Source organism: Lipotes vexillifer, unplaced genomic scaffold (assembly GCF_000442215.2).
Source record: "Lipotes vexillifer unplaced genomic scaffold, Lipotes_vexillifer_v1.1 scaffold2708, whole genome shotgun sequence".
NCBI classification, from domain to species: Eukaryota; Metazoa; Chordata; class Mammalia; order Artiodactyla; family Lipotidae; genus Lipotes; species Lipotes vexillifer.
Genome location: NW_006778804.1, coordinates 1,796 through 13,368, shown reverse-complemented (window position 1 = coordinate 13,368; position 11,573 = coordinate 1,796). Strand labels below are relative to the sequence as shown.

The 11,573-nt window shown below is 52.1% G+C and overlaps 1 protein-coding gene across 1 annotated transcript; it reads right to left on the bottom strand.

The window, feature by feature from the left end:
• Positions 1–1,184: 1,184 nt before the first annotated feature.
• On the bottom strand, positions 1,185–3,762 carry CCL1 (C-C motif chemokine ligand 1). The gene is made up of 3 exons (XM_007451947.1): positions 3,687–3,762; positions 2,403–2,517; positions 1,185–1,275 (listed from the first exon to the last, which is right to left on the bottom strand). Exons 1-3 carry the CDS (start codon positions 3,760–3,762, stop codon positions 1,185–1,187), a joined length of 282 nt encoding a protein of 93 aa, XP_007452009.1.
• Between the last annotated feature and the right edge of the window lie 7,811 nt (positions 3,763–11,573).

The window sequence follows — 11,573 nt, the reverse complement described above, 5'->3', positions numbered from 1 at the left end:
TCAGTGATTAACTGAGATTACTTCCCTGTTTCCCCTTAAAAACGTTCATGGCCGGACTTCCCTGGTGGCGCAGTGGTTGAGAGTCCGCCTGCCGATGCAGGGGACACGGGTTCGAGCCCTGGTCCGGTAAGATCCCACATGCTGCGGAGCAACGAAGCCTGTGCGCCACAACTACTGAGCCCGCGTGCTACAACTACTGAAGCCCGTGCGCCCTGCAGCCCGTGCTCCGCAACAAGAGAAGCCACCGCAGTGAGAAGCCTGCACACCACAACGAAGAGCAGCCGCCGCTCGCCGCAACTAGAGAAAGCCCGCGAGCAGCAACAAAGACCCAATGCAGCCAAAAATAAATTAATTAATTAATTAAAAAAAAAAAAACTTTCATGGCCAAGCAGAATCTTCGGAGGTGGCTTTGGGGGGACACTGAGTCCGCCATCTCCCCAGATTGCCAGCATTCTGATTAACGGCAACTTTCCTGTCTAGCAACACTTGTGAGTTTGGTTTTGTATCAGCCGAGCAGCGGGAACCCTGGGCTCTAATGCCAGATCTAATCCTGACTTTCTGCGTGTCCTCAGGCCTGTGGGTGTCCCTCTCCAGCCCTCAGTCACCTCATCTATACAATGGGGCTAGCATCGTCTTACAGGCAGATGATGCCCAAGATCCCTTCCAGCTAGGGCAGCTTTTGGATATCATCAGCCTCTGAACCCTCTGGGCAGCGCAGAGTGGGCGGGGGTGATGGGGAACATCCTGCATCCAAATGGGGACCCATCCCCACAGAGAATCTACATCACAACCCAGAGTCGATGCTTATCCCCCAGGACAAAGGCAGTCAGCTGAGAGATGTAAGTCATTTATTGGCTCCTTTCGATGAGAAGTCAGTTCTCCTGGCACCTGGTCCAACATGTTTCCTTTTCTTCGGCCCCTGACCCCAGCCCCTCAATGTCAATCAGCTTTGCACCCTGAAATCCCTGTGGGGTCCAAGAGGCACAGGGAGGCAGAAGTTGAAGATTCTAGAGTTTAAATATATAAAGTGCAACAACATATCTTATCAGGACCCAGCAGACCCTCTGGCGTGACCCAGCAAAGCTGGGGCAGAAGGACTAGTGTAGGGTTGGGCGTTGAGGGGACAGGTAAAGCCACACGGTGTCCAGAGTCCAGGATGGAAAGGAATCAGCTCATATTTCCTTTCACTGGCAGGGGTTTATCCTTTTTAAATAATCCCGAACCCACGATTTTGTCTGTGAGACACAGGCCTCTCGGCCTCCGTTCAGCTTCAATCTGTAGGCAGAGAACAAAGGAAGGGCTAAGTCACCTGAGCCACCCCGTGGGTGCCACACACAAGTCCAATCACCCCCTCATTGCTCCTGGGTGCCCCTAAGCTTTTCTCCCAGGGCCTATAAAATGAAGTCGTTGCATAAGACCTACAGTTTGTACACTGGGAGGAACACCCAAGCTTCAGGGGCAAGGGATGGGGGGCTTTTAAAATTTCATTTTGTGGATCCCTTTTGCGGATTCATTGTATCAGGGTAGAGTGAAGGCTGCAGACATTCTGAGGATCTGCTAACATGGAAAACTCCCCTCCTAGAACACCTCTGAGGGCCCACCTGCTCCATCTTTTCATGTGTCTGTGTCCATCCGGGACCCCTAGTCATTGCCTTGGATGTGTGTGTGTGTGTGTGTGTGTGTGTGTGTGTGTGTGTGTGTGCGCGCGCGTGCGCATGTTTCTTTTCTGATCTGCCCAACTCCCAAACTTGGCTATTGTCCAAAACCGTAGATCAATTCTGCCTTTAATTATCTGCAAGACCTTAGACAAATCTCTCCAATTCCCTGAACCTCAGTTTTCACGATAATGAAAATGTGTGCACCAAGAGTTAGATGAGATAGTAATATACATGAAAGTGCCTTATAGACACTGAGTGGCAAGTGTAAGCTACCTCCCTGGAGCTTTATAAGGACCCTGTGATGCAGCTATTGTGTTTATGCCATGTCACAGGTCAGGAGTGCAGAGGGGCTACCCAGATAAGGAAGTTCAGAAGACTTACCTGTCCAGAGTCACTCAAGACTATAGGTTGGCAAATCCAGAAGCAGGAACTAACTGAGAGCTCCTCATTCTTACCATCACCCAGTAGTGCCTGGAGCTTTTAAGCTCTGGGCATAAAATATTAAGATATAACACTTGGCGCCTTGCAGCTCCAAGAAACCCATGTCACTGCAGGAACACAGGTGTTCGTCCTAGTGCCCACTCTCAGCTCTGCTCCCAGGTTTTGGCCGCCTCACCGGTTTGGTTAAAAAACCTTAATCTGGTGGAACATCGCCATCTAGCGTCTGCTATTCTAATTCCAGGGCGGCCGCTTTCTGTCCTCTGGAGAAGGGAGTCAGGGATGGAAGAGGATACAACCACTCACATTAGATGGTTTTTGTAGGAGCAGGTGGAGCTGGTGTTCTTGTAACACTGGATTCTCTGCAGGGACATCTTTCTCTCCACCAGTGTGAAACAACAATTGGAGCATGACACATGCACTAGAAGAGAAGTGCAGAAAGGGTTTGCATCCATTTCTCAAGCTGGACTGAGTTCCTCTCATCCAGGATGGGGAAAAAAACAAAAACAAAAAACCCTTCCAGAACAGGCTCAGGCTTTGGGATCACATCCAAAGGGCACTAGTGTCTCATCAGTCACCCAGTTCTGTATTTAGGCAGTCAGGACCCTGGGGTTCAGATCCCAGCTCCCCACAAAACAGCTGTGTGGCTTTGGTCAAGATGAGCCCTCCCCTGGGCCCCAGACTTCCCAGCTGTAAAGCAAGACTCTTTAGACTGATTTCTAAAGGCTATTCTAGTTCTGACATTCCACCACTATGGTATGGTTCTGCCCTTACATTTGGGTTCAAGGGCCCTGGGACCCTGTGAGTCTGATTCAACAGCAGTCCACTATTTGGGGCAGGATTAGGGACTTTTAGGAGCTCAGACTGGCGAAATGACCAGGCAAGAGCTTCCAGGAACTGATCAGCTCCACGCAATCCCAACCTCACCCTCCACCCTGGTCCTCTCAGCTCTGATCCGCAACTCCCACTCTGCTGGTGTGTAACCCCCGCTACACACACCCCACCTTCAAAAGACTTGCATTTCAATCCTGGCTCCTTCCTCCTAGTTTGACCGTTTGCAAAGCCCCTTCCGTATGTCTGCTGTTAGGTCAGTATTCTCTCATCAGCCTTAGAGGGTAGGCATTATCAAACCCATCTTACTGATAGCGAAACCAGAGTTTGGGAGGTATAGTAACCTGCCCAAGGTTAGCCAACTGTTAAAGCCCCAGATCCTGACCTCAGACTCTGCCCATTATCTGTTACACAGTGGAGGCGAGACCCCAGTCAGTCCCTCCTCTGGACCTCAGGCCTCCAGCTTGGCCTCAATGACCTCACAGCTGCCCTCCATCAGTCTGCAGGGTCTGGACGAGTCTGGCCTCCTTTGGCTGAAGCCAGCTGCTCAGCGGTCTGTGTTGGCCCCAGGCTTATGGCTCTCCTGCTGTCCCCCTGCCCCCGAGCAAGTCCTCCCTTCCTCCTCTTCAGGGAGAATTCTTTCTGGAGGAGTGGAGATGAAGGCAGTGAGCTCAGGGTAAGCCTGCCCCCAACCCCAGAGCACCTGACTGCGTCTCCGCCCTCCCCAAGGAGGAGCAAAGTGACTCCAGCCAAACTCACTGCCCTTGGCATCCACATCCTGTAGCCACGCCCCAGCCAGCAGCAGGCACACCAGAGCGGCGGTGATGACCTTCATCTCGGGACATCCAGCTCAGGCCTCCCTGGAAGGAGTCCCTCAAGGAGTCTGGTGGAGTGAAGAGCTGTCCTCTGGCCCATCCTGCAGTACCCAGAGCTTTTATTAGAAGACCTGGGTGGGGTTTAACAAGCCCCAGTGCAGAGGTGGGGAAGTCACAGGAAGAAGAGATGGTTACTCACGTCCAGTGACCACATGGAAAACTCCTTTCCTCACCTCCCCTGGGTGGTGTGAGAGGGGTAGGGAAACTTCCCTAAGCGCAGGAGCAGATAAGGATCTTGAGAGGCTGAGTAGAAGGTGTCCCAGCTGAATGGGACGTGGGAAAAGGTGAATGAGAGGAAGTGGCCTGTCTGTGGCTCCTCTGATGTCACGTCTTTCCATCCAGGGATGGAGCTACTGTCCCAGGAACATGGTAGAGCAGGAGAGCTCTGCACCAGCACTGAGACACACGTGGGTTTGAATCCCAGTTCTGCAAATCAGCGGATACATAAACTCGCCCGAGTCACATCTCCTGTGCAAGATGGAAGGAGTAACTCGTATCTCACAGGTGACCGAGGAGCATTCAGTAAGATCCATTCTGTCAAGGGCCTGGCCCAGAGAGTCGCAATTTCTATTTTTTCAATCACTCAACACTTTTCAATCACCTGCCCTGTTCTTGGTCCTTGGTTAGCCCCAGGGAAGACAGCTACCGATGACATGCAAGCCATTGCATCACAGTTAAATAAGGAAAAGCCAGTTGGTGTAAGGACAGCAGTGCGTGTGCCACATGGAGGGCGCAGGGGAGGCTGGGAGCTGCCCACAGGGGAGAGGCCTCCCAGGGGAATGTTCTTCAAGAAGAGTCTCCTGCAGGAAGGCTGAAGTGGAAAGCGGCCTCTCCACAGAGGAAGGAGCTTGTGTAAGGACAGCGAGGCATGGAGGACAGTGCCCGGAGTGAGGAAATGGCTGGAGAAATGTGTGACTGTCCAGCGACCAAGTGGCCAGGTCAGGAAGACATGGTGTGCGGTGCGTGGAGTAAGTAACACCAGCAGGTGCTCAAGAAAAAGTAGCTGGGTCACATCCGTGTGTTAAAATCACAAGGCCAACGTGATAGCTTCCCATGGTCAATGGAATGAAGTGCAAGCTGCTGAGCTGGCCATTCGTGGCTCACGTGATGTCTCCATGGATTCCCGCATGTTGCAATATTTACAAGTCTCTGAACAGGTCACATGCTTTCTTATCTCCGGGATTTGCTGCCACCGTAACCTCCACCTGCAGGGCCCTCCTCCTTGTCTCCCTCTGTGAATTCTTTCCATCGCAAATGTCCTTGTCTCTGTAAAGACCCTTCTGCTGTCCCCACAGATAGGCCTTCAGCCTCCTTTGAAGCCCCTCTGTGGCTGGATCTCCCACATGAAGGTCTTACAACCCCTCCATTCTGTGTATTCTCCATCCTAACACCTGCGTGGGAGTCCTGGCGTGTTGGAGTTGAAAGCTCCCTTGGAGACCATCTGCAGCAGTGGCTCTGAAAGTGTCCTGGGAGAGCAAAAAATGCAAAAATACCTTCGCCCCGTTTTTGAAGCAACATCAAGACACATGTGCCTACACGTGTCGAGGGGCAGGGGAGGAAAACTCCAGGTAATTCAGGCACCAGCAGGTAAGAGTCTAGTAGGTCTCTTTCTATTACAGATGGGGAAAAAACGAGCCTCAGAAAGCAGAAACTGACTTTGCCAAGGTCACACCGAGACTTCGTTGCACAGGTGGAACAGTGGATGCCAAGACATCTGGTCATCTGACCACCACGTGCGGCCAACTCTGGGGACACACTGTCAGTAAGGACCACACACTTTCAGTAAGGACCTGCTCCATCAATTCCTTCATCTGGCCAGCTGCTTCCTGCCACCCAAAAAGTACTTAAAGCAGTTGAAATCACTAAGACACTGTTGTCACTCTCCTGTTTTCTTTGTTTTTATTAGAAGACCTGGGTGGGGTTTAACAAGCCCCAGTGCAGAGGTGGGGAAGTCACAGGAAGAAGAGATGGTTACTCACGTCCAGTGACCACATGGAAAACTCCTTTCCTCACCTCCCCTGGGTGGTGTGAGAGGGGTAGGGAAACTTCCCTAAGCGCAGGAGCAGATAAGGATCTTGAGAGGCTGAGTAGAAGGTGTCCCAGCTGAATGGGACGTGGGAAAAGGTGAATGAGAGGAAGTGGCCTGTCTGTGGCTCCTCTGATGTCACGTCTTTCCATCCAGGGATGGAGCTACTGTCCCAGGAACATGGTAGAGCAGGAGAGCTCTGCACCAGCACTGAGACACACGTGGGTTTGAATCCCAGTTCTGCAAATCAGCGGATACATAAACTCGCCCGAGTCACATCTCCTGTGCAAGATGGAAGGAGTAACTCGTATCTCACAGGTGACCGAGGAGCATTCAGTAAGATCCATTCTGTCAAGGGCCTGGCCCAGAGAGTCGCAATTTCTATTTTTTCAATCACTCAACACTTTTCAATCACCTGCCCTGTTCTTGGTCCTTGGTTAGCCCCAGGGAAGACAGCTACCGATGACATGCAAGCCATTGCATCACAGTTAAATAAGGAAAAGCCAGTTGGTGTAAGGACAGCAGTGCGTGTGCCACATGGAGGGCGCAGGGGAGGCTGGGAGCTGCCCACAGGGGAGAGGCCTCCCAGGGGAATGTTCTTCAAGAAGAGTCTCCTGCAGGAAGGCTGAAGTGGAAAGCGGCCTCTCCACAGAGGAAGGAGCTTGTGTAAGGACAGCGAGGCATGGAGGACAGTGCCCGGAGTGAGGAAATGGCTGGAGAAATGTGTGACTGTCCAGCGACCAAGTGGCCAGGTCAGGAAGACATGGTGTGCGGTGCGTGGAGTAAGTAACACCAGCAGGTGCTCAAGAAAAAGTAGCTGGGTCACATCCGTGTGTTAAAATCACAAGGCCAACGTGATAGCTTCCCATGGTCAATGGAATGAAGTGCAAGCTGCTGAGCTGGCCATTCGTGGCTCACGTGATGTCTCCATGGATTCCCGCATGTTGCAATATTTACAAGTCTCTGAACAGGTCACATGCTTTCTTATCTCCGGGATTTGCTGCCACCGTAACCTCCACCTGCAGGGCCCTCCTCCTTGTCTCCCTCTGTGAATTCTTTCCATCGCAAATGTCCTTGTCTCTGTAAAGACCCTTCTGCTGTCCCCACAGATAGGCCTTCAGCCTCCTTTGAAGCCCCTCTGTGGCTGGATCTCCCACATGAAGGTCTTACAACCCCTCCATTCTGTGTATTCTCCATCCTAACACCTGCGTGGGAGTCCTGGCGTGTTGGAGTTGAAAGCTCCCTTGGAGACCATCTGCAGCAGTGGCTCTGAAAGTGTCCTGGGAGAGCAAAAAATGCAAAAATACCTTCGCCCCGTTTTTGAAGCAACATCAAGACACATGTGCCTACACGTGTCGAGGGGCAGGGGAGGAAAACTCCAGGTAATTCAGGCACCAGCAGGTAAGAGTCTAGTAGGTCTCTTTCTATTACAGATGGGGAAAAAACGAGCCTCAGAAAGCAGAAACTGACTTTGCCAAGGTCACACCGAGACTTCGTTGCACAGGTGGAACAGTGGATGCCAAGACATCTGGTCATCTGACCACCACGTGCGGCCAACTCTGGGGACACACTGTCAGTAAGGACCACACACTTTCAGTAAGGACCTGCTCCATCAATTCCTTCATCTGGCCAGCTGCTTCCTGCCACCCAAAAAGTACTTAAAGCAGTTGAAATCACTAAGACACTGTTGTCACTCTCCTGTTTTCTTTGTCCTCACAGACTGATACTTTTTTGTTCCTTGGTTGTCATTTTAGTGGGGTCTCAAAGAGGAAGGAGATTAAAGGGATGTGGCCAGTTGGTCTAATGTCACCTTAGATCCTTTAGACTCACTTGGGACACAGAGAGGGGCCAGGTCGCCACCCAGGAAATACTTTGCTCTCCCCTCCTCCCGGGGATGCTGCCCGGCCCACTCGAGACGAGGACAGGGCTGCCCCTCCAGCTGCTCACTTCCCATGCTCCCCCTCACTGCGGCTACCATGAGCCCAGGACAGGAAAAGAGGCGACAGAAAGACTTAGTCATGCCCCCCCCTTCCCAGCTCCCGCAGCCCCAGAAGGAACTGGCCAGAGGCTCCAATTGCATGGAAACCCAGTGTCCCACAGGGTCCCGCCCCCAGCCCCACTCCATCTCTTCTTCTCTAAGCCTGGCACAAAGCACGGGCCGAGTAATAACTCAATAAAATCTCCATGGCCTTGAATGTGATGGATCAGAACTGCGTAGTTGAGGGAAAGGTAAGAAAAGCTCCCAGCATCGACACTGAACCAGTTTCTCAGGTGAACTACCCTCTTCTTAGTTAGAAGTTTGAAAACCAGTATGTGCCAGTAGAGAGGTTTTCTTTTCTTTTTTTTTTTTTTTACATCTTTATTGGAGTATAATTGCTTTACAATGGTGTGTTAGTTTCTGCTTTATAACAAAGTGAATCACTTATACATATACATATGTTCCCATATCTCTTCCCTCTTGCGTCTCCCTCCCTCCCACCCTCCCTATCCCACCCCTCGAGAGGTTTTCTTATTAGTCATCTTTTGTGAAGTAGCTCAACTGGTGCGGGTTCATCTTAAGATCATCTCCTCCTGGAGTGGCCCCAGGTTCTTGCCTCAGCCCTGCTGGCCTGGGGGTCCTGGAGCCTGGTCCTGCCTGCTTCCCCTCCAGTTACATCTCAGCCTGATTCTTCAGACCAGGACACAGAAACCCATGGGGGTGGAGGGAGGAGTCATTTGCCCGGCATCGCACAGCTGCAGCAATACTGGCCTCGCTCTGTCCATCTCTGGGGCCAAGTTTTCTTAGTTCCCTCACTTGGGGAGGAAGTGTGTTTGCCCTCGGAGGTAACTGTGTCGGATTTCAGCCCCACTACTTTTTAGCTGTGTGACCTTAGGCAAGTAACTTAACATGTCTGAACTTTAGTTCCTTCATTGTAAAATCCACTACCGACTGGATCTGGTAAAACTCTCCCCAATGTTTTCGAAATAAACTCCCCAAACCACAGCCTAACTTTGGGCTATTTGAAGGATTAAATGAGATGTCTCACCTTATCTTGGAACAAGGGAAGAGGAAGGGAAGGGAGGGAGAAAACGAAAGAGGGCAGGAAGGAGGGAGAGGAAAAGAAAGTTGGATCATTCAAAATCATTGTGGAGCACCTAAAATATGACAGGTCCTGAGGACACAGCAGACACAAGACAGACACTGGTCCTGCCCCTGTGGGGCTTACAGCTCGCCGCAGGAGGCAGGTACTGGGAACTGTGTTTAGTGCTCGAGAAGAGACCTCGTGTCCTATGAGCTGCAGAGTACACGGAAGCGCTTACCATGGGGCCTGGCACATAGTAGGTGCTCAATAAAACTGCACCCCTCCCCCCTCTACCCATCAATCCTGGACCATCTGAGGCTTCATCACAGGAACCAGGCAGTGCCGCCACCTCCCTATCCGGGACCCCCTTCCTGACCTCTTTCCTCTCTAATCCTGTGCTGCCCAACGCCCAGGCCAGGCTTTCTGTTGTCACCCACAGGAGCACAGTGTTCTCTTCCATCCCCACCTCCACACCCGTCCCCAGCTGCCTCCTATAAGTGCAAGTCCAGCCACAGTGGCTCCAGCACCCAAACATCTTTGAATTAAAAACCCTTTCTTTTGTTTTCCAGCGACTCTTACCCTCCGCCTGGGTTCCCTTGTACACTGTCTTCTAACATTCAGCACTTTTTGTTCTTTTCAGGAGGCCTCTGTTATCCAGCTCTCAGCAACAAAGTGAACGAGGCATCAAGCATCTCTTATAGCAACAGCAGACCCTGGGGGTGCCCAAAGAATGTCACAGCAGTTACAGTCACCAGTTTTTCCATTCGCGTCCACAGCCGTGGAGCTCCAGAGTGACAACAACTCAGCCTGCTGTTCGGAGGTGAAGTATAAATGTCTTGGCTCGGCTCACGTCGTCCCGCACAATGTGGCCCACAGAGCTCTAGCCGCACGGCACTGTTACTGCTCTGCGCACCTGTGCTGGGGCGTCACTGCGCCTTCTGCCTGGGCCGCCTGCTCCAGCTTTATCTGGAAGACCTCCTGCAGGCTGCCCCATCTGAGATCCCAGCATGAAGCAGGCTCACACCCCATAGCAGCCAAGCCAATCTTGTGATTGCCTGGTGGTCCACACCCCTCCCTCATCTGGAAGCTCCCGGGGAGCAGCAGTCCCTCTGCCGTGGTCCTCATTTCATGCCCCGGCGTCCCACCCAGGGTGGGTGCGCAGTGAGTGTTGCTAAAGCAGGAGGAAGGAGAGGCCTTCACATCATTCTCGTCAGCCCCCTGCCGCAGATGAGAAACAGAGGCCCTGGAGGTGACAGGAGTCATACAAGTAGCAAGTGACAGAATTAGGATGAGAAGCTCTGGCCCAAACCCTGTGCTTGTTTATACTCCCCTGGACCCTCTAGCATGGATGGACCATTTTCCGACTGTGCTGCTGGGCACCATTCCACACACAGGATGCTGGTGACAGGTCTCAGTTCCTGACGTGGTCACTCATTCATTCATTCACTCATTCACTCAGGAAACATCTTCTGAGGGCCTACTATGTGCATGGGCAGTCAGGTGAGAGAGGAGAGCTGACCACAGAGTCAGGGCCTCCAGAGGGAAACAGACACGCAAACCAGTAAGTGGGCACAGGTGGTCAAGGCGGCTATAATATGCAGACTAGACCCTGCACATGCCCATGCTAGGGGAGCGGAGAGCTCACTGGGGTGCAATGTGGAATATTGGCTGGGCCTGGAAGGATGAAGGTGGAATTTCCCCCGGGCAGGGGCCTGGATGGCACACTGTGTGTGGTTATAAGGGTGGGCTCTGCCTGGCCCCCAGGCCCAGCTCCTCTGTACACCACTGGTGGGACTTCTTTCCCTTTCTTAACCTCCCAGCCTCATCTCCAAACAGGGATAATAATGATACCTGCTCATAGGCTTGTGTGAAAATTAAACGTGCTGTATCTCTTAAGGAAAATCAAACAATTGTTTGATGGCATGCTAATAGCTGGTGTGGAGGCTGATGTCTTCAGGGCATGGGCGGGTGAGGAAGGCCTGCAGAGAGGGGTTGGAAATGGAGCCAGGAGGACCTGGGCTGGGTTTCACAAGATCCTGTTTACTGGGCTCAGGCCTTGGGACTTAAGCTTGCTGTCAGTGGAGGGAAGGCCAATCTTTTGCTTGGGACAGGGATGCGGCCAGATTTGTGGTTTGTGCTGAGGGCTTGTGCTAGAGGCTGCAGGACACAGTGACTGGAAGAAGGCAGTCAGACTGGGAAGTTTGAAGGAGTCCAGGAGAGGTGATGGAGGTGGGGTTCTGTAGAAAGAGAGTGAAAAATTAGGATTTCTGAGCTCTGCCGCTCATTTTCTGTGGGAGCTTGAGCAGGCTTCTTCCTGCCTCTGGGCATCAGTTCTCCCACCTAAAACGTGGGGAAGTTGGCCTAAATCAGTGACTCTATATCCGGAAATGGGATTCATATTAGGATCATTTGGGAAGCTTTTATCCAAAGACACGTGCTTGAACTTCACTGCGGACCTTTGTATTCTGAGTTCAAGGTAGTTGGAGTATCTCGAAAGGGCTCCCCAGGTAATCCAATCCCACCACTTCCCTCTAGCCTGGATGGCTACTGAGACCCTCTCTGGTTTGGCATGAAATGATATTCTGGGCCCCTAAGGGCAGAGAGAGCCCTGCCCACAATCTACACCCTAAACAGCCCCCTCATCCATCCAAGGTGGAATTGGCCTTTCGGATCAAGCCTGTTG